General features: G+C 42.7%; 2 protein-coding genes and 1 long non-coding RNA gene across 3 annotated transcripts; all 3 read right to left on the reverse strand.

Annotated features, from left to right (window-relative positions):
• Positions 1 to 1,454: 1,454 nt before the first annotated feature.
• Positions 1,455 to 2,919, reverse strand: LOC118560825. Its single transcript, XR_004929612.1, has 2 exons — positions 2,712 to 2,919; positions 1,455 to 2,525 (listed from the first exon to the last, which is right to left on the reverse strand). It is a non-coding gene; the product is annotated as an uncharacterized LOC118560825 (long non-coding RNA).
• A 5,994-nt stretch (positions 2,920 to 8,913) lies between these two features.
• On the reverse strand, positions 8,914 to 11,890 carry LOC118560809 (sodium channel subunit beta-2-like). The gene is made up of 4 exons (XM_036132340.1): positions 11,726 to 11,890; positions 10,627 to 10,764; positions 10,177 to 10,533; positions 8,914 to 9,990 (listed from the first exon to the last, which is right to left on the reverse strand). The coding sequence occupies exons 1-4, from the start codon at positions 11,760 to 11,762 to the stop codon at positions 9,791 to 9,793; spliced, it is 732 nt and encodes a 243-aa protein (XP_035988233.1). The 5' UTR covers positions 11,763 to 11,890; the 3' UTR covers positions 8,914 to 9,790.
• Positions 11,891 to 15,727: 3,837 nt separating this feature from the next.
• LOC118560791 (butyrophilin subfamily 2 member A1-like) lies at positions 15,728 to 17,446 on the reverse strand. Its single transcript, XM_036132246.1, has 3 exons — positions 17,282 to 17,446; positions 16,183 to 16,320; positions 15,728 to 16,089 (listed from the first exon to the last, which is right to left on the reverse strand). The coding sequence occupies exons 1-3, from the start codon at positions 17,316 to 17,318 to the stop codon at positions 15,728 to 15,730; spliced, it is 537 nt and encodes a 178-aa protein (XP_035988139.1). The 5' UTR covers positions 17,319 to 17,446.
• Between the last annotated feature and the right edge of the window lie 2,484 nt (positions 17,447 to 19,930).

Genomic DNA, 19,930 nt, shown 5'->3' on the forward strand with positions numbered 1-19,930 from the left:
GGTAGGAAAGGAGCCTGGATGCTTCCTCATGCAGCTAGTTTTGCCTAGGAACCCTGTGATGTCACTTACTGAGAAAAGATCGTGAACTTTTCAGTTCATTTTCAGGAGGCTGTAGACACAAATCTGACTCCATCATCCATGTGTGTTTCCATCAGGAACAGTGGTCAGAAGTTCTGACTGTTGACCCCATGAAAGGTTACAGAGCAGGAGCTAGAAGCTATAATTTAGGGTGTTCAGATGGAGCCTGGCTCTCCATTTTGATACTTTTTCCTCTGCTCCCTGCTGGCTTGGATGCTTTTCTGCTTTTAACTTTTGCCTCCTAATCAAAACTACAAAAAGTTGGACAAAACTATTTAATAGCTGTTGTGGAAATGAAAATCCATCGACTTGAAGTGAATCTGGAAATGACACAACCTGCCAGCCAGCTCAGCGACTCCAACAAACACACCCCTGATGGAAGTGAGAATAAGATAAGATATTTATTGATCTCACATTGGAGAAAGTCACATGTCACATCGGCTCAATAATCAATAATCAGAAGAAGGTGTCAAAAGTAGGACAAGGTGCATCAGGTATATACAGTGTGTCCCCGTTTATACAGTGGATCAAAAAGAAGTAGATAAGAAAATGAAAACCCATGATGGATGTGAGCTTGGACAACTGATAGGAGTGATAGGAGTGAACCAAATATTGGTATTTAACTTCCAAACAGACTTGAATTCAACATTACACCCAGGGAAATAATCCATCTCCTGACAACAATCTGTGTTCTAAATGGTCCTCTGTCATTTGCCTCTGGGATTATTAAACTATATCTGATTCTGATTCTCTCAGCTGCTGGAAAAGGAAGTAATAGAGGTGTTCATTTAAAACTCTTTGAAACCTGGCCTGGTGTCTGATGTCTAAAAGATCATGAAAGAATGCCACAGTAACCCATGTAACCCATCCCCTAAGGGAGCAGTGGGCTGCGCTGTATGACACCCAAAGAGCGTTCTGGGGTTACGGGTCTTGCTCAGGGACTCAGAGTGCAGGCGCTGGGGATTGAACCGGGTACTTGCATCCTTCTCTGAGCGCAAGCCACTTTATCCTCCTTTTGGCACCTTCTTTTGATTAGAAGATGTGACACGTGGATTTCTCCACTACAAGATCAATAAAGTATGTCTTATTTTATGTGTCTTATGAAGAGAAAATTGACATAAAAGAAAAAGTTAAAAGCCAAAATAACAACAAACTAGTCAGCTTTATAACTTCAGCTCATTTTAGACCAGCACACAGAAGCTAGAACTGACCCAGACTCTGAGGTTCTAAGGGGCTGAGCTAAAGACAAGGTGATCTTCAAGCAAACATCAGATTTCTCCTGAGAGCAACTGCAGTTGTTTCCTCTGCAGACTCAGAAGAGATATGGTGAGTTCTATGAGAATGAAAAACAAGAAGAACAACAACCAGACACACAATCTATAAAATATATTTATTATCTGATCAGACATCAACTTTTATCCAAAACAAAGTTTAACCTTTTACATTAAATACCCAGGCCTGGTTTTCCTCCCTGCTTCAGTCTAGACAGTAATAATGGCCACAGCCTGCAGTCTGCAGCTGATGTTAGTTATTAACTTGATGAAAGTAAATCAATTGAAGGACATCAGAGATTTCAATTATCTACAGAAGCTGCTGGAAAGACACTGAACCTCCTAGTATTATATTTCCAAGCAGTGAAACTGTAGAATTAGATTAGAAATAACTATTTCTATAGTGTTCATTTACATTTCATCCGTAGTGGATTATAGTAACAATCTTTGTATTTAAACTATGAGCAGATGAATGTTTGCAGAACAAGAACATCATCGTTAGTAGCAATAAGAACTCAGAGTCTTAAAGAAACATAAATGTTTCTAAATGTAACTCTGCACTGATTTATTGTTTGCAGCATCTCAACTGCACCAACCTCAGTGTATGGAGGTGCCTGAATTGCTCTTATTGAGACTTTACCCTGGCTGAAGGTTCCCAGAGGAGACCCTGAACCAAAGCAGCCAGGATCTGGAGATCCCTGAAGCCCCTCTACCACGACAAGGTAGCAATTCTCAGAGGAGTCACATGATCAGTGCAGTGGAGACCACCAGCTCTGGATCTGATGAGAGCAATTGAGGAACAAGATACAAAACTGATCTGTTTCCTCACTAGATCACTGATCTGCTTCATTTTTGCCACATTGATAGTTAAACAAGAAGATTTTATGGCTAATAATTTCTTGTTCTCATTGACTAAGGACAATGTTGATGGAAGCTGCGCTTTGCTTGATACTTTTACAGGAACATAAACTTTCAGTCAGATCATCGGATGTGCTTGTGCTTCATCAGGAGGAGAAGACATCTTCTTGTTCTTCCTGCTAATTATTGCAACAGCAACAATTAAAACAATTAAAATCATCCCAGCACAGGCAGCAACAACAACATGACTTCGACTGTTGCCAAAGATGTCCATGACATTGTTGATCCCTCCATCCTTCATGTCTCCATCCTCGTTCCCTGCAGAAGAGAAGCAGGTGTTAGTCTGGTCCATCAGGTAGGAGAAGACTGAAGAACATCATCTACTGATCTCAGACCAGCTGCTTCCTCCAGAGTCTCATCAACATCTGCAGGAACCTCCTGATCTGAGGAGGTTCTCACATCCAGAACCAGGAAGCTGCTGGAGGTTCTCATCCAGAGACTCACCTGGAGGAGGAGGAGGCGGAGCTACATGCAGGTGGACGGTGCTGATTGGTTGAGGCTCAGCTCTCTTCCTGCGGCTTCTTTCTCTCAGAACATAACACTCATACGTTCCTCCGTCTTCGGCCGTGACGTTCCTCAGAACCAAAGACATGTCTCCTGTCTCTCTGTCCTTCAGCTCTACTCGACCCTCGTAGCTTTTTTTCTGGACTTCTAAGACTTCTGGGTGTTGAGTTCTGAAGATGAGAACAAACTCTGTGATGGTACCAGGTCTGCTCCACTCCACCACATCCAGAGGCTGGTTCCTATCAGCCTTACAGGGCAGAGTGACATCACCTCCAACCACAGCAGGGATGATTAGGTCTGCAGGAGAGAACAAGCAGAGCAAAGATGGTGAAGATGGAGGTTTCTCTGCTGGTTTTATGATTATGTTCATGCTGCTGATTCAGAACTCACTTCCACCACAGACTGATGGGAGGACCCCAAAAGTCAGGAAGAGAAACAGAAGCTCGGCCTTCATGGGGATGATACAGGACGGTGTTGGACGGGACTGAGACGGGTCCTCTGCTGCAGGTTGGACACTCTGGATGTCGTCTGCAGGAAGCACAGGCAGATACACAGCAATGAGTCCAGTAGGTTACTCTATAAATACCAGGACTACGTCTGTTGGTAAAATATTTGTGGAGACGGAGCATCAGGGGAGCATTCTGGGTCCAAAAGACCTCTTTAGGACCTTCACCTTGGTCAGAGGACATTTGTTGTGAGACTGTCAGGTCTGTTCATGTGTAAACCAAGAGAGAAATATCCACTAAAGCCTGATGTAGTGGGTCAGGACTGGCAGGAGGAACCAAAGGACACCAGCAGGACAAAAAGCAGAACAAAGCTCAGCTTCACAAGCAGAGGGAGACAGAGAACAGGGAAGAAAATACAGGTGAAAGTGTCAGAAATGATCAATTGATGTTTATCTCTGAGACTCCATGAAGATCCTGATAAATCCACCATGAAGGTCCACCAGGACCTCTGGGACTGTATATATAATATACAGAGACTCTAGAACTCAGTTTGAGGACATTTACCATCAACTCTGCTGAGATTTAGTTGCTGAAGTTCATTTATGATGACTCAGCATTCAGACACAGAGTTCTTGACATGTAAACTTGTTTCTCCAGATTCTTTTAGCATGAAACACGAGATCTGAGGCTTGTTGGTCAGACCAAAGGTTTCTCTATAAACTGGTAAAACTCAACTTAAATGTCACGTTTTCATGAGCTGGAAGCAGAAAACTAGGATAATAAACAGATTGTAGAAGAGAAAAGCCTTCAGATAACCAAAGTTAGATTCCTCCTGATTGTTATATTTATATTCATTAAACCTTTCTGCCAAAACGACTATAAAGTTTATAGCTAAACTCCGTCTCTCCCAAGTCTTCTTTAGGCTAAAGCTTCAGTTTTAGACCTAAATCCTTGTAGCGTGTACTCCTGACGTGTTTCTAAGCAAAGACTGCAGAGAAATGTCAATAAAAACAAGAAGGGACTCACTAAAGCCAGAGACTCACATAAGGCTCCTCCCTCAGTGAACCAGGCTGTGTTCATTGCTCACCTCAGCAATAGAGCCAGGATTCAGCAGGCAGACAGTGAGGGAGAGCCTCTGTCTCTGCCATTTCTACTGTCACATTTCGATAAGCTACTCCGCACATTCGTCGCTCCACCCATTCGTCTCTCCACACATTCGTCTCTCCACACCTTCGTCTCTCCACCCATTCGTCTCTCCGCACATTCGTCTCTCCACCCATTGGCGTACCAAAGCCTTCAGCCTGCTCTGATTGTCGGAGCACACAATCTACGGCAGTCTCTGAGTGTTTGTCCTGAGAACGGCACAAGGCCAGAGACAGCAATCCTACAGTCTGTTTTTGAGCTTTTTACGGCACTAGAGGCTCATTTTTCACACAGAGAGCTGAAAGCAAAGAGGACAGAAGAGACGGGGAGCCATGCAGCAAAGGACCACAGGTGGGAGTTGAACCGGCGTCAGCCAGGTGGAGGACTGAGGCCTCCGTACATGGATCATCTAACCACTGCTCCCCTGAAGCTCGTCCTGAATCCTAGTCTGCTGATGATTTACCGTCAACTAGTTGGTAAACCCACATGTATTCATTTCATGTTGCTGCTTTATTTTAATGCTTTATTTAATAAAAACAGTCAAATAAAAACATAAACCAGGTCTGGTGGTGGTTTTATTCACTTTTAGGTTGTGTATTATTCTCCAAGTCTTCTCTGAGTTTTGTTCACTTTAACCTGATGGATATAAAACAAACGATAACCAACAAAGACCACCACATCAACAGCAATCTAAAAGTGTTATTTTCCATTACTGTTGTAAAGTAGAAGGTTGTTATTTGCTTTTTAACTTGGTTCTCCAGATTCTTTTAGCATGAAACACATGATCTGAGGCTTGTAGGTCCGACCAAAGGTTTCTCCATAAACTGGTAAAACTCAACTTAAATGTCACGTTTTCATGAGATGGAATCAGAAAATTATGATAGTAAACAGATTGTAGAAGAGAAAAGCCATCAGATAACCAAAGTTAGATTCCTCCTGGTTGTAATATTTATATTTATTAAACCTTTCTGCCAAAACGGCTATAAAGTTTATAGCTAAACTCCGTCTCTCCCAAGTCTTCTTTGAGCTAAAGCTTCAGTTTTAGACCTAATTCCTTTTAGCGTGTACTCCTGACGTGTTTCTAAGCAAAGACTGCAGAGAAATGTCAATAAAAACAAGAAGGGACTCACTAAAGCCAGAGACTCTCATAAGGCTCCTCCCTCAGTGAACCAGGGTGTGTTCATTGCTCACCTCAGCAATAGAGCCAGGATTCAGCAGGCAGACAGTGAGGGAGAGCCTCTGTCTCTGCCATTTCTACTGTCACATTTCGATAAGCTACTCCGCACATTCGTCTCTCCGCCCATTCGTCTCTCCGAACATTGGCGTACCAAAGCCTTCAGCCTGCTCTGATTGTCGGAGCACACAATCTACGGCAGTCTCTGAGTGTACCCCCGTGACCCGACCCCGGATAAGTGGAAGATGATGGATGGATATAAAGAAATGAAATCAATTGATCGCCCCAACCAATCATCTCTTGAGAAGCTTAAAATGGGCAAAATAATCTTTAAGGTCCAGTAAGACTCCTACCAAAGTCAGATATCAGTCCCTTTTTTCAATGATACAAATTACTGTGCTGCATGAATTCATCACTAATCACTCCTTCAATGATGGATTCATGTGTGCAGACAATTCTGTAAAATGATGTTAAGCCTTCATTTACAGAGGAGAGTAATCAGACACCAGCAGGTGGAGACCTTGGTTGTCCAGCAGGACAAAAAGCAGAACAAAGCTCAGCTTCACAGGCAGAGGGAGACAGAGGACAGGGAGGAAAATCCCTGGCGTCAGAATCTGCTGTTCATCTCTGAGACTCCACAAAGATCCTGGTAGATCCACCATGAAGGTCCACCAGAACCTCTGGTCAGAGACTCTATAACAACAACAACAATCATAATAACTCAATATAGCTCGGTTTGAGGCTATTTAGCATAATAATACAGCTAACTGCTGATTGGCTGCATGTTAGAGCTACGGTCTGAAAACCTTTAAGCAACATTTTAACATGAAGGTTGGATCAGAAAATGAAGGTTTTACTTCACTACAAGAATATCATGGACATACCTGAGCCTGAAATAACCTCTGGGAAGGTGAAAACCACAATGTTGGTGTTAAAGTTACTGACAGATTCCTGAATCTTAGAGACAGACGTCATGGAGGTTGTGTAACTATTTCACTCATTCATGAACCCCGTGTTTCATCCTACTCGGGCAATATGGGAACATTTCCTGCTTTAAAGAAAACAGAGGAGTGAATCTGAGATAGTTTGAATGAATGTAAAAGTAGCTCGGCTAACATGAACACACATACACACACACACACACACACACACACATATATATATATATATATATATATATATATATATATATATATATATATATATATATATATATATATATATATATATACTGCCTGACCAAAATAAAAACGCACCTCCTGGATTTAATGAAGTTATTCAACACTAACAATTATCCTATTGGATAATTAGTGCAGGGTGATCATCTGCAGCTGGAAGCAAGTTATTTAACCACAGCTGATGGAGGGAGTAGCTTCTCATTTCTTAGATAAAGCCACATCCTGTGGTCGTGGAAAAGGTGTTAGTCTGTTTAAGGGTCGAATCTTTGGCTTACATCAAGCAAAGACGTTTAAGGAGGTTGCAGAAACATTTTTTATCTATCTGGGGCTACATCTGATAACCCTTATGGAGCAAGAACTCTTTAGCCAAAATGAAAGTGCGGTAGCGGTTGCCATGATCAGTCCTGTCTGAACAGAGCAGTCAGTAAGGAAGGAGGTAGGAAAGGAGCCTGGATGCTTCCTCATGCAGCTAGTTTTGCCTAGGAACCCTGTGATGTCACTTACTGAGAAAAGATCGTGAACTTTTCAGTTCATTTTCAGGAGGCTGTAGACACAAATCTGACTCCATCATCCATGTGTGTTTCCATCAGGAACAGTGGTCAGAAGTTCTGACTGTTGACCCCATGAAAGGTTACAGAGCAGGAGCTAGAAGCTATAATTTAGGGTGTTCAGATGGAGCCTGGCTCTCCATTTTGATACTTTTTCCTCTGCTCCCTGCTGGCTTGGATGCTTTTCTGCTTTTAACTTTTGCCTCCTAATCAAAACTACAAAAAGTTGGACAAAACTATTTAATAGCTGTTGTGGAAATGAAAATCCATCGACTTGAAGTGAATCTGGAAATGACACAACCTGTGATTCCAGCCAGCTCAGTGACTCCAACAAACACACCCCTGATGGAAGTGAGAATAAGATAAGATATTTATTGATCTCATATTGGAGAAATTCACATGTCACATCGGCTCAATAATCAATAATCAGAAGAAGGTGTCAAAAGTAGGACAAGGTGCATCAGGTATATACAGTGTGTCCCCGTTTATACAGTGGATCAAAAAGAAGTAGATAAGAAAATGAAAACCCATGATGGATGTGAGCTTGGACAACTGATAGGAGTGATAGGAGTGAACCAAATATTGGTATTTAACTTCCAAACAGACTTGAATTCAACATTACACCCAGGGAAATAATCCATCTCCTGACAGCAATCTTTGTTCTAAATGGTCCTCTGTCATTTACCTCTGGGATTATTAAACTATATCTGATTCTGATTCTCTCAGCTGCTGGAAAAGGAAGTAATAGAGGTGTTCATTTAAAACTCTTTGAAACCTGGCCTGGTGTCTGATGTCTAAAAGATCATGAAAGAATGCCACAGTAACCCATGTAACCCATCCCCTAAGGGAGCAGTGGGCTGCGCTGTATGACACCCAAAGAGCGTTCTGGGGTTAAGGGTCTTGCTCAGGGACTCAGAGTGCAGGCGCTGGGGATTGAACCGGGTACTTGCATCCTTCTCTGAGCGCAAGCCACTTTATCCTCCTTTTGGCACCTTCTTTTGATTAGAAGATGTGACACGTGGATTTCTCCACTACAAGATCAATAAAGTATGTCTTATTTTATGTGTCTTATGAAGAGAAAATTGACATAAAAGAAAAAGTTAAAAGCCAAAATAACAACAAACAATGCAGATTGGAGAGCAGTAGGAGAACTCATCAGAGCGAGAAAATAGGCCCTGATGTCCTCCAGCAGCCTAATCCTATAGCAGCATAACTATAGAGGTAGCTCAGGGTAACATGAGCCACTCTGACTAGAAGTGTCAGAGTCTGAAAGCAGCTGCAGGTAAACTGCCCCATCAGGACATTCTTACCGTGTTGCTTACCCAAAGCAGGAGCATAAAATTACTGATTTCCTCTTAACTGCTGCAGGAACAACACAGAGAGCTGTAGTGAAGAGCTGCCATGTCTGCTCCCCATAGAATGTTAGTCAGTGTTTTTAGTCAGCTTTATAACTTCAGCTCATTTTAGACCAGCACACAGAAGCTAGAACTGACCCAGACTCTGAGGTTCTAAGGGGCTGAGCTAAAGACAAGGTGATCTTCAAGCAAACATCAGATTTCTCCTGAGAGCAACTGCAGTTGTTTCCTCTGCAGACTCAGAAGAGATATGGTGAGTTCTATGAGAATGAAAAACAAGAAGAACAACAACCAGACACACAATCTATAAAAATATATTTATTATGTGATCAGACATCAACTTTTATCCAAAACAAAGTTCAACCTTTTACATTAAATAACCTGACCTGGTTTTCCTCCCTGCTTCAGTCTAGACAGTAATAATGGCCACAGCCTGCAGTCTGCAGCTGATGTTAGTTATTAACTTGATGAAAGTAAATCAATTGAAGGACATCAGAGATTTCAATTATCTACAGAAGCTGCTGGAAAGACACTGAACCTCCTAGTATTATATTTCCAAGCAGTGAAACTGTAGAATTAGATTAGAAATAACTATTTCTATAGTGTTCATTTACATTTCATCCGTAGTGGATTATAGTAACAATCTTTGTATTTAAACTATGAGCAGATGAATGTTTGCAGAACAAGAACATCATCGTTAGTAGCAATAAGAACTCAGAGTCTTAAAGAAACATAAATGTTTCTAAATGTAACTCTGCACTGATTTATTGTTTGCAGCATCTCAACTGCACCAACCTCAGTGTATGGAGGTGCCTGAATTGCTCTTATTGAGACTTTACCCTGGCTGAAGGTTCCCAGAGGAGACCCTGAACCAAAGCAGCCAGGATCTGGAGATCCCTGAAGCCCCTCTACCACGACAAGGTAGCAATTCTCAGAGGAGTCACATGATCAGTGCAGTGGAGACCACCAGCTCTGGATCTGATGAGAGCAATTGAGGAACAAGATACAAAACTGATCTGTTTCCTCACTAGATCACTGATCTGCTTCATTTTTGCCACATTGATAGTTAAACAAGAAGATTTTATGGCTAATAATTTCTTGTTCTCATTGACTAAGGACAATGTTGATGGAAGCTGCGCTTTGCTTGATACTTTTACAGGAACATAAACTTTCAGTCAGATCATCGGATGTGCTTGTGCTTCATCAGGAGGAGAAGACATCTTCTTGTTCTTCCTGCTAATTATTGCAACAGCAACAATTAAAACAATTAAAATCATCCCAGCACAGGCAGCAACAACAACATGACTTCGACTGTTGCCAAAGATGTCCATGACATTGTTGATCCCTCCATCCTTCATGTCTCCATCCTCGTTCCCTGCAGAAGAGAAGCAGGTGTTAGTCTGGTCCATCAGGTAGGAGAAGACTGAAGAACATCATCTACTGATCTCAGACCAGCTGCTTCCTCCAGAGTCTCATCAACATCTGCAGGAACCTCCTGATCTGAGGAGGTTCTCACATCCAGAACCAGGAAGCTGCTGGAGGTTCTCATCCAGAGACTCACCTGGAGGAGGAGGAGGCGGAGCTACATGCAGGTGGACGGTGCTGATTGGTTGAGGCTCAGCTCTCTTCCTGCGGCTTCTTTCTCTCAGAACATAACACTCATACGTTCCTCCGTCTTCGGCCGTGACGTTCCTCAGAACCAAAGACATGTCTCCTGTCTCTCTGTCCTTCAGCTCTACTCGACCCTCGTAGCTTTTTTTCTGGACTTCTAAGACTTCTGGGTGTTGAGTTCTGAAGATGAGAACAAACTCTGTGATGGTACCAGGTCTGCTCCACTCCACCACATCCAGAGGCTGGTTCCTATCAGCCTTACAGGGCAGAGTGACATCACCTCCAACCACAGCAGGGATGATTAGGTCTGCAGGAGAGAACAAGCAGAGCAAAGATGGTGAAGATGGAGGTTTCTCTGCTGGTTTTATGATTATGTTCATGCTGCTGATTCAGAACTCACTTCCACCACAGACTGATGGGAGGACCCCAAAAGTCAGGAAGAGAAACAGAAGCTCGGCCTTCATGGGGATGATACAGGACGGTGTTGGACGGGACTGAGACGGGTCCTCTGCTGCAGGTTGGACACTCTGGATGTCGTCTGCAGGAAGCACAGGCAGATACACAGCAATGAGTCCAGTAGGTTACTCTATAAATACCAGGACTACGTCTGTTGGTAAAATATTTGTGGAGACGGAGCATCAGGGGAGCATTCTGGGTCCAAAAGACCTCTTTAGGACCTTCACCTTGGTCAGAGGACATTTGTTGTGAGACTGTCAGGTCTGTTCATGTGTAAACCAAGAGAGAAATATCCACTAAAGCCTGATGTAGTGGGTCAGGACTGGCAGGAGGAACCAAAGGACACCAGCAGGACAAAAAGCAGAACAAAGCTCAGCTTCACAAGCAGAGGGAGACAGAGAACAGGGAAGAAAATACAGGTGAAAGTGTCAGAAATGATCAATTGATGTTTATCTCTGAGACTCCATGAAGATCCTGATAAATCCACCATGAAGGTCCACCAGGACCTCTGGGACTGTATATATAATATACAGAGACTCTAGAACTCAGTTTGAGGACATTTACCATCAACTCTGCTGAGATTTAGTTGCTGAAGTTCATTTATGATGACTCAGCATTCAGACACAGAGTTCTTGACATGTAAACTTGTTTCTCCAGATTCTTTTAGCATGAAACACGAGATCTGAGGCTTGTTGGTCAGACCAAAGGTTTCTCTATAAACTGGTAAAACTCAACTTAAATGTCACGTTTTCATGAGCTGGAAGCAGAAAACTAGGATAATAAACAGATTGTAGAAGAGAAAAGCCTTCAGATAACCAAAGTTAGATTCCTCCTGATTGTTATATTTATATTCATTAAACCTTTCTGCCAAAACGACTATAAAGTTTATAGCTAAACTCCGTCTCTCCCAAGTCTTCTTTAGGCTAAAGCTTCAGTTTTAGACCTAAATCCTTGTAGCGTGTACTCCTGACGTGTTTCTAAGCAAAGACTGCAGAGAAATGTCAATAAAAACAAGAAGGGACTCACTAAAGCCAGAGACTCACATAAGGCTCCTCCCTCAGTGAACCAGGCTGTGTTCATTGCTCACCTCAGCAATAGAGCCAGGATTCAGCAGGCAGACAGTGAGGGAGAGCCTCTGTCTCTGCCATTTCTACTGTCACATTTCGATAAGCTACTCCGCACATTCGTCGCTCCACCCATTCGTCTCTCCACACATTCGTCTCTCCACACCTTCGTCTCTCCACCCATTCGTCTCTCCGCACATTCGTCTCTCCACCCATTGGCGTACCAAAGCCTTCAGCCTGCTCTGATTGTCGGAGCACACAATCTACGGCTGTCTCTGAGTGTTTGTCCTGAGAACGGCACAAGGCCAGAGACAGCAATCCTACAGTCTGTTTTTGAGCTTTTTACGGCACTAGAGGCTCATTTTTCACACAGAGAGCTGAAAGCAAAGAGGACAGAAGAGACGGGGAGCCATGCAGCAAAGGACCACAGGTGGGAGTTGAACCGGCGTCAGCCAGGTGGAGGACTGAGGCCTCCGTACATGGATCATCTAACCACTGCTCCCCTGAAGCTCGTCCTGAATCCTAGTCTGCTGATGATTTACCGTCAACTAGTTGGTAAACCCACATGTATTCATTTCATGTTGCTGCTTTATTTTAATGCTTTATTTAATAAAAACAGTCAAATAAAAACATAAACCAGGTCTGGTGGTGGTTTTATTCACTTTTAGGTTGTGTATTAATCTCCAAGTCTTCTCTGAGTTTTGTTCACTTTAACCTGATGGATATAAAACAAACGATAACCAACAAAGACCACCACATCAACAGCAATCTAAAAGTGTTATTTTCCATTACTGTTGTAAAGTAGAAGGTTGTTATTTGCTTTTTAACTTGGTTCTCCAGATTCTTTTAGCATGAAACACATGATCTGAGGCTTGTAGGTCCGACCAAAGGTTTCTCCATAAACTGGTAAAACTCAACTTAAATGTCACGTTTTCATGAGATGGAATCAGAAAATTATGATAGTAAACAGATTGTAGAAGAGAAAAGCCATCAGATAACCAAAGTTAGATTCCTCCTGGTTGTAATATTTATATTTATTAAACCTTTCTGCCAAAACGGCTATAAAGTTTATAGCTAAACTCCGTCTCTCCCAAGTCTTCTTTGAGCTAAAGCTTCAGTTTTAGACCTAATTCCTTTTAGCGTGTACTCCTGACGTGTTTCTAAGCAAAGACTGCAGAGAAATGTCAATAAAAACAAGAAGGGACTCACTAAAGCCAGAGACTCTCATAAGGCTCCTCCCTCAGTGAACCAGGGTGTGTTCATTGCTCACCTCAGCAATAGAGCCAGGATTCAGCAGGCAGACAGTGAGGGAGAGCCTCTGTCTCTGCCATTTCTACTGTCACATTTCGATAAGCTACTCCGCACATTCGTCTCTCCGCCCATTCGTCTCTCCGAACATTGGCGTACCAAAGCCTTCAGCCTGCTCTGATTGTCGGAGCACACAATCTACGGCAGTCTCTGAGTGTACCCCCGTGACCCGACCCCGGATAAGTGGAAGATGATGGATGGATATAAAGAAATGAAATCAATTGATCGCCCCAACCAATCATCTCTTGAGAAGCTTAAAATGGGCAAAATAATCTTTAAGGTCCAGTAAGACTCCTACCAAAGTCAGATATCAGTCCCTTTTTTCAATGATACAAATTACTGTGCTGCATGAATTCATCACTAATCACTCCTTCAATGATGGATTCATGTGTGCAGACAATTCTGTGAAATGATGTTAAGCCTTCATTTACAGAGGAGAGTAATCAGACACCAGCAGATGGAGACCTTGGTTGTCCTGCAGGACAAAGCAGAACAAAGCTCAGCTTCACAGGCAGAGGGAGACAGAGGACAGGGAGGAAAATCCCTGGCGTCAGAATCTGCTGTTCATCTCTGAGACTCCACAAAGATCCTGGTAGATCCACCATGAAGGTCCACCAGAACCTCTGGTCAGAGACTCTATAACAACAACAACAATCATAATAACTCAATATAGCTCGGTTTGAGGCTATTTAGCATAATAATACAGCTAACTGCTGATTGGCTGCATGTTAGAGCTACGGTCTGAAAACCTTTAAGCAACATTTTAACATGAAGGTTGGATCAGAAAATGAAGGTTTTACTTCACTACAAGAATATCATGGACATACCTGAGCCTGAAATAACCTCTGGGAAGGTGAAAACCACAATGTTGGTGTTAAAGTTACTGACAGATTCCTGAATCTTAGAGACAGACGTCATGGAGGTTGTGTAACTATTTCACTCATTCATGAACCCCGTGTTTCATCCTACTCGGGCAATATGGGAACATTTCCTGCTTTAAAGAAAACAGAGGAGTGAATCTGAGATAGTTTGAATGAATGTAAAAGTAGCTCGGCTAACATGAACACACATACACACACACACACACACACACACACATATATATATATATATATATATATATATATATATATATATATATATATATATATATATATATATATATATATATACTGCCTGACCAAAATAAAAACGCACCTCCTGGATTTAATGAAGTTATTCAACACTAACAATTATCCTATTGGATAATTAGTGCAGGGTGATCATCTGCAGCTGGAAGCAAGTTATTTAACCACAGCTGATGGAGGGAGTAGCTTCTCATTTCTTAGATAAAGCCACATCCTGTGGTCGTGGAAAAGGTGTTAGTCTGTTTAAGGGTCGAATCTTTGGCTTACATCAAGCAAAGACGTTTAAGGAGGTTGCAGAAACATTTTTTATCTATCTGGGGCTACATCTGATAACCCTTATGGAGCAAGAACTCTTTAGCCAAAATGAAAGTGCGGTAGCGGTTGCCATGATCAGTCCTGTCTGAACAGAGCAGTCAGTAAGGAAGGAGGTAGGAAAGGAGCCTGGATGCTTCCTCATGCAGCTAGTTTTGCCTAGGAACCCTGTGATGTCACTTACTGAGAAAAGATCGTGAACTTTTCAGTTCATTTTCAGGAGGCTGTAGACACAAATCTGACTCCATCATCCATGTGTGTTTCCATCAGGAACAGTGGTCAGAAGTTCTGACTGTTGACCCCATGAAAGGTTACAGAGCAGGAGCTAGAAGCTATAATTTAGGGTGTTCAGATGGAGCCTGGCTCTCCATTTTGATACTTTTTCCTCTGCTCCCTGCTGGCTTGGATGCTTTTCTGCTTTTAACTTTTGCCTCCTAATCAAAACTACAAAAAGTTGGACAAAACTATTTAATAGCTGTTGTGGAAATGAAAATCCATCGACTTGAAGTGAATCTGGAAATGACACAACCTGTGATTCCAGCCAGCTCAGTGACTCCAACAAACACACCCCTGATGGAAGTGAGAATAAGATAAGATATTTATTGATCTCATATTGGAGAAATTCACATGTCACATCGGCTCAATAATCAATAATCAGAAGAAGGTGTCAAAAGTAGGACAAGGTGCATCAGGTATATACAGTGTGTCCCCGTTTATACAGTGGATCAAAAAGAAGTAGATAAGAAAATGAAACCCATGATGGATGTGAGCTTGGACAACTGATAGGAGTGATAGGAGTGAACCAAATATTGGTATTTAACTTCCAAACAGACTTGAATTCAACATTACACCCAGGGAAATAATCCATCTCCTGACGCAATCTTTGTTCTAAATGGTCCTCTGTCATTTACCTCTGGGATTATTAAACTATATTGATTCTGATTCTCTCAGCTGCTGGAAAGGAAGTAGCAACAACAAATGACTTCGACTGTTGCCAAAGATGTCCATGACATTGTTGATCCCTCCATCCTTCATGTCTCCATCCTCGTTCCCTGCAGAAGAGAAGCAGGTGTTAGTCTGGTCCATCAGGTAGGAGAAGACTGAAGAACATCATCTACTGATCTCAGACCAGCTGCTTCCTCCAGAGTCTCATCAACATCTGCAGGAACCTCCTGATCTGAGGAGGTTCTCACATCCAGAACCAGGAAGCTGCTGGAGGTTCTCATCCAGAGACTCACCTGGAGGAGGAGGAGGCGGAGCTACATGCAGGTGGACGGTTGCTGATTGGTTGAGGCTCAGCTCTCTTCCTGCGGCTTCTTTCTCTCAGAACATAACACTCATACGTTCCTCCGTCTTCGGCCGTGACGTTCCTCAGAACCAAAGACATGTCTCCTGTCTCTCTGTCCTTCAGCTCTACTCGACCCTCGTAGCTTTTTTTCTGGACTTCTAAGACTTCTGGGTGTTGAGTTCTGAAGATGAGAACAAACTCTGTGATGGTACCAGGTCTGCTCCACTCCACCACATCCAGAGGCTGGTTCCTATCAGCCTTACAGGGCAGAGTGACATCACCTCCAACCACAGCAGGGATGATTAGGTCTGCAGGAGAGAACAAGCAGAGCAAAGATGGTGAAGATGGAGGTTTCTCTGCTGGTTTTATGATTATGTTCATGCTGCTGATTCAGAACTCACTTCCACCACAGACTGATGGGAGGACCCCAAAAGTCAGGAAGAGAAACAGAAGCTCGGCCTTCATGGGGATGATACAGGACGGTGTTGGACGGGACTGAGACGGGTCCTCTGCTGCAGGTTGGACACTCTGGATGTCGTCTGCAGGAAGCACAGGCAGATACACAGCAATGAGTCCAGTAGGTTACTCTATAAATACCAGGACTACGTCTGTTGGTAAAATATTTGTGGAGACGGAGCATCAGGGGAGCATTCTGGGTCCAAAAGACCTCTTTAGGACCTTCACCTTGGTCAGAGGACATTTGTTGTGAGACTGTCAGGTCTGTTCATGTGTAAACCAAGAGAGAAATATCCACTAAAGCCTGATGTAGTGGGTCAGGACTGGCAGGAGGAACCAAAGGACACCAGCAGGACAAAAAGCAGAACAAAGCTCAGCTTCACAAGCAGAGGGAGACAGAGAACAGGGAAGAAAATACAGGTGAAAGTGTCAGAAATGATCAATTGATGTTTATCTCTGAGACTCCATGAAGATCCTGATAAATCCACCATGAAGGTCCACCAGGACCTCTGGGACTGTATATATAATATACAGAGACTCTAGAACTCAGTTTGAGGACATTTACCATCAACTCTGCTGAGATTTAGTTGCTGAAGTTCATTTATGATGACTCAGCATTCAGACACAGAGTTCTTGACATGTAAACTTGTTTCTCCAGATTCTTTTAGCATGAAACACGAGATCTGAGGCTTGTTGGTCAGACCAAAGGTTTCTCTATAAACTGGTAAAACTCAACTTAAATGTCACGTTTTCATGAGCTGGAAGCAGAAAACTAGGATAATAAACAGATTGTAGAAGAGAAAAGCCTTCAGATAACCAAAGTTAGATTCCTCCTGATTGTTATATTTATATTCATTAAACCTTTCTGCCAAAACGACTATAAAGTTTATAGCTAAACTCCGTCTCTCCCAAGTCTTCTTTAAGCTAAAGCTTCAGTTTTAGACCTAATTCCTTGTAGCGTGTACTCCTGACGTGTTTCTAAGCAAAGACTGCAGAGAAATGTCAATAAAAACAAGAAGGGACTCACTAAAGCCAGAGACTCACATAAGGCTCCTCCCTCAGTGAACCAGGCTGTGTTCATTGCTCACCTCAGCAATAGAGCCAGGATTCAGCAGGCAGACAGTGAGGGAGAGCCTCTGTCTCTGCCATTTCTACTGTCACATTTCGATAAGCTACTCCGCACATTCGTCGCTCCACCCATTCGTCTCTCCACACATTCGTCTCTCCACACCTTCGTCTCTCCACCCATTCGTCTCTCCGCACATTCGTCTCTCCACCCATTGGCGTACCAAAGCCTTCAGCCTGCTCTGATTGTCGGAGCACACAATCTACGGCTGTCTCTGAGTGTTTGTCCTGAGAACGGCACAAGGTCAGAGACAGCAATCCTACAGTCTGTTTTTGAGCTTTTTACGGCACTAGAGGCTCATTTTTCACACAGAGAGCTGAAAGCAAAGAGGACAGAAGAGACGGGGAGCCATGCAGCAAAGGACCACAGGTGGGAGTTGAACCGGCGTCAGCCAGGTGGAGGACTGAGGCCTCCGTACATGGATCATCTAACCACTGCTCCCCTGAAGATCGTCCTGAATCCTAGTCTGCTGATGATTTACCGTCAACTAGTTGGTAAACCCACATGTATTCATTTCATGTTGCTGCTTTATTTTAATGCTTTATTTAATAAAAACAGTCAAATAAAAACATAAACCTGGTCTGGTGGTGGTTTTATTCACTTTTAGGTTGTGTATTAATCTCCAAGTCTTCTCTGAGTTTTGTTCACTTTAACCTGATGGATATAAAACAAACGATAACCAACAAAGACCACCACATCAACAGCAATCTAAAAGTGTTATTTTCCATTACTGTTGTAAAGTAGAAGGTTGTTATTTGCTTTTTAACTTGGTTCTCCAGATTCTTTTAGCATGAAACACATGATCTGAGGCTTGTAGGTCAGACCAAAGGTTTCTCCATAAACTGGTAAAACTCAACTTAAATGTCACGTTTTCATGAGATGGAATCAGAAAATTATGATAGTAAACAGATTGTAGAAGAGAAAAGCCATCAGATAACCAAAGTTAGATTCCTCCTGGTTGTAATATTTATATTTATTAAACCTTTCTGCCAAAACGGCTATAAAGTTTATAGCTAAACTCCGTCTCTCCCAAGTCTTCTTTGAGCTAAAGCTTCAGTTTTAGACCTAATTCCTTGTAGCGTGTACTCCTGACGTGTTTCTAAGCAAAGACTGCAGAGAAATGTCAATAAAAACAAGAAGGGACTCACTAAAGCCAGAGACTCTCATAAGGCTCCTCCCTCAGTGAACCAGGGTGTGTTCATTGCTCACCTCAGCAATAGAGCCAGGATTCAGCAGGCAGACAGTGAGGGAGAGCCTCTGTCTCTGCCATTTCTACTGTCACATTTCGATAAGCTACTCCGCACATTGGTCGCTCCACCCATTCGTCTCTCCGAACATTGGCGTACCAAAGCCTTCAGCCTGCTCTGATTGTCGGAGCACACAATCTACGGCTGTCTCTGAGTGTTTGTCCTGAGAACGGCACAAGGCCAGAGACAGCAATCCTACAGTCTGTTTTTGAGCTTTTTACGGCACTAGAGGCTCATTTTTCACACAGAGAGCTGAAAGCAAAGAGGACAGAAGAGACGGGGAGCCATGCAGCAAAGGACCACAGGTGGGAGTTGAACCGGCGTCAGCCAGGTGGAGGACTGAGGCCTCCGTACATGGATCATCTAACCACTGCTCCCCTGAAGCTCGTCCTGAATCCTAGTCTGCTGATGATTTACCGTCAACTAGTTGGTAAACCCACATGTATTCATTTCATCTAGCTGCTTTATTTTAATGCTTTATTTAATAAAAACAGTCAAATAAAAACATAAACCTGGTCTGGTGGTGGTTTTATTCACTTTTAGGTTGTTTTTTAAGGGAATCAAAGTCTTCTCTGAGTTTTGTTCACTTTAACCTGATGGATAAAAAACAAACGATAACCAACAAAGACCACCACATCAACAGCAATCTAAAAGTGTTATTTTCCATCACTGTTGTAAAGTAGAAGGTTGTTATTTGCTTTTTAACTTGGTTCTCCAGATTCTTTTAGCAGGAAACACATGATCTGAGGCTTGTAGGTCCGACCAAAGGTTTCTCCATAAACTGGTAAAACTCAACTTAAATGTCACGTTTTCATGAGATGGAATCAGAAAATTATGATAGTAAACAGATTGTAGAAGAGAAAAGCCATCAGATAACCAAAGTTAGATTCCTCCTGGTTGTAATATTTATATTTATTAAACCTTTCTGCCAAAACGGCTATAAAGTTTATAGCTAAACTCCGTCTCTCCCAAGTCTTCTTTAGGCTAAAGCTTCAGTTTTAGACCTAATTCCTTTTAGCGTGTACTCCTGACGTGTTTCTAAGCAAAGACTGCAGAGAAATGTCAATAAAAACAAGAAGGGACTCACTAAAGCCAGAGACTCTCATAAGGCTCCTCCCTCAGTGAACCAGGGTGTGTTCATTGCTCACCTCAGCAATAGAGCCAGGATTCAGCAGGCAGATAGTGAGGGAGAGCCTCTGTCTCTGCCATTTCTACTGTCACATTTCGATAAGCTACTCCGCACATTCGTCGCTCCGCCCATTGGTCTCTCCACACATTCGTCTCTCCGCACATTCGTCGCTCCGCCCATTCTTCACTCCG

Source organism: Fundulus heteroclitus, unplaced genomic scaffold (genome assembly GCF_011125445.2).
Source record: "Fundulus heteroclitus isolate FHET01 unplaced genomic scaffold, MU-UCD_Fhet_4.1 scaffold_49, whole genome shotgun sequence".
Taxonomy (NCBI): Eukaryota; Metazoa; Chordata; class Actinopteri; order Cyprinodontiformes; family Fundulidae; genus Fundulus; species Fundulus heteroclitus.

Bases quoted from the DNA above. Each gene is read 5' to 3' on its own strand.
- LOC118560809 (XM_036132340.1), bottom strand. From the start codon at position 11,762: ATGAACACAGCCTGGTTCACTGAGGGAGGAGCCTTAT. The intron at 10,534-10,626 runs GTGAGTTCTGAA...TCTCTCCTGCAG, and splicing joins CCCATCAGTCTGTGGTGGAA to ACCTAATCATCCCTGCTGTG. The intron at 9,991-10,176 runs GTGAGTCTCTGG...TCTCTTCTGCAG, and splicing joins TCCGCCTCCTCCTCCTCCAG to GGAACGAGGATGGAGACATG.
- LOC118560791 (XM_036132246.1), bottom strand. From the start codon at position 17,318: ATGAACACAGCCTGGTTCACTGAGGGAGGAGCCTTAT. The intron at 16,321-17,281 runs GTGAGTCTCTGG...TGCTTCCTGCAG, and splicing joins CACTGAGGGAGGAGCCTTAT to ACGACATCCAGAGTGTCCAA. The intron at 16,090-16,182 runs GTGAGTTCTGAA...TCTCTCCTGCAG, and splicing joins CCCATCAGTCTGTGGTGGAA to ACCTAATCATCCCTGCTGTG.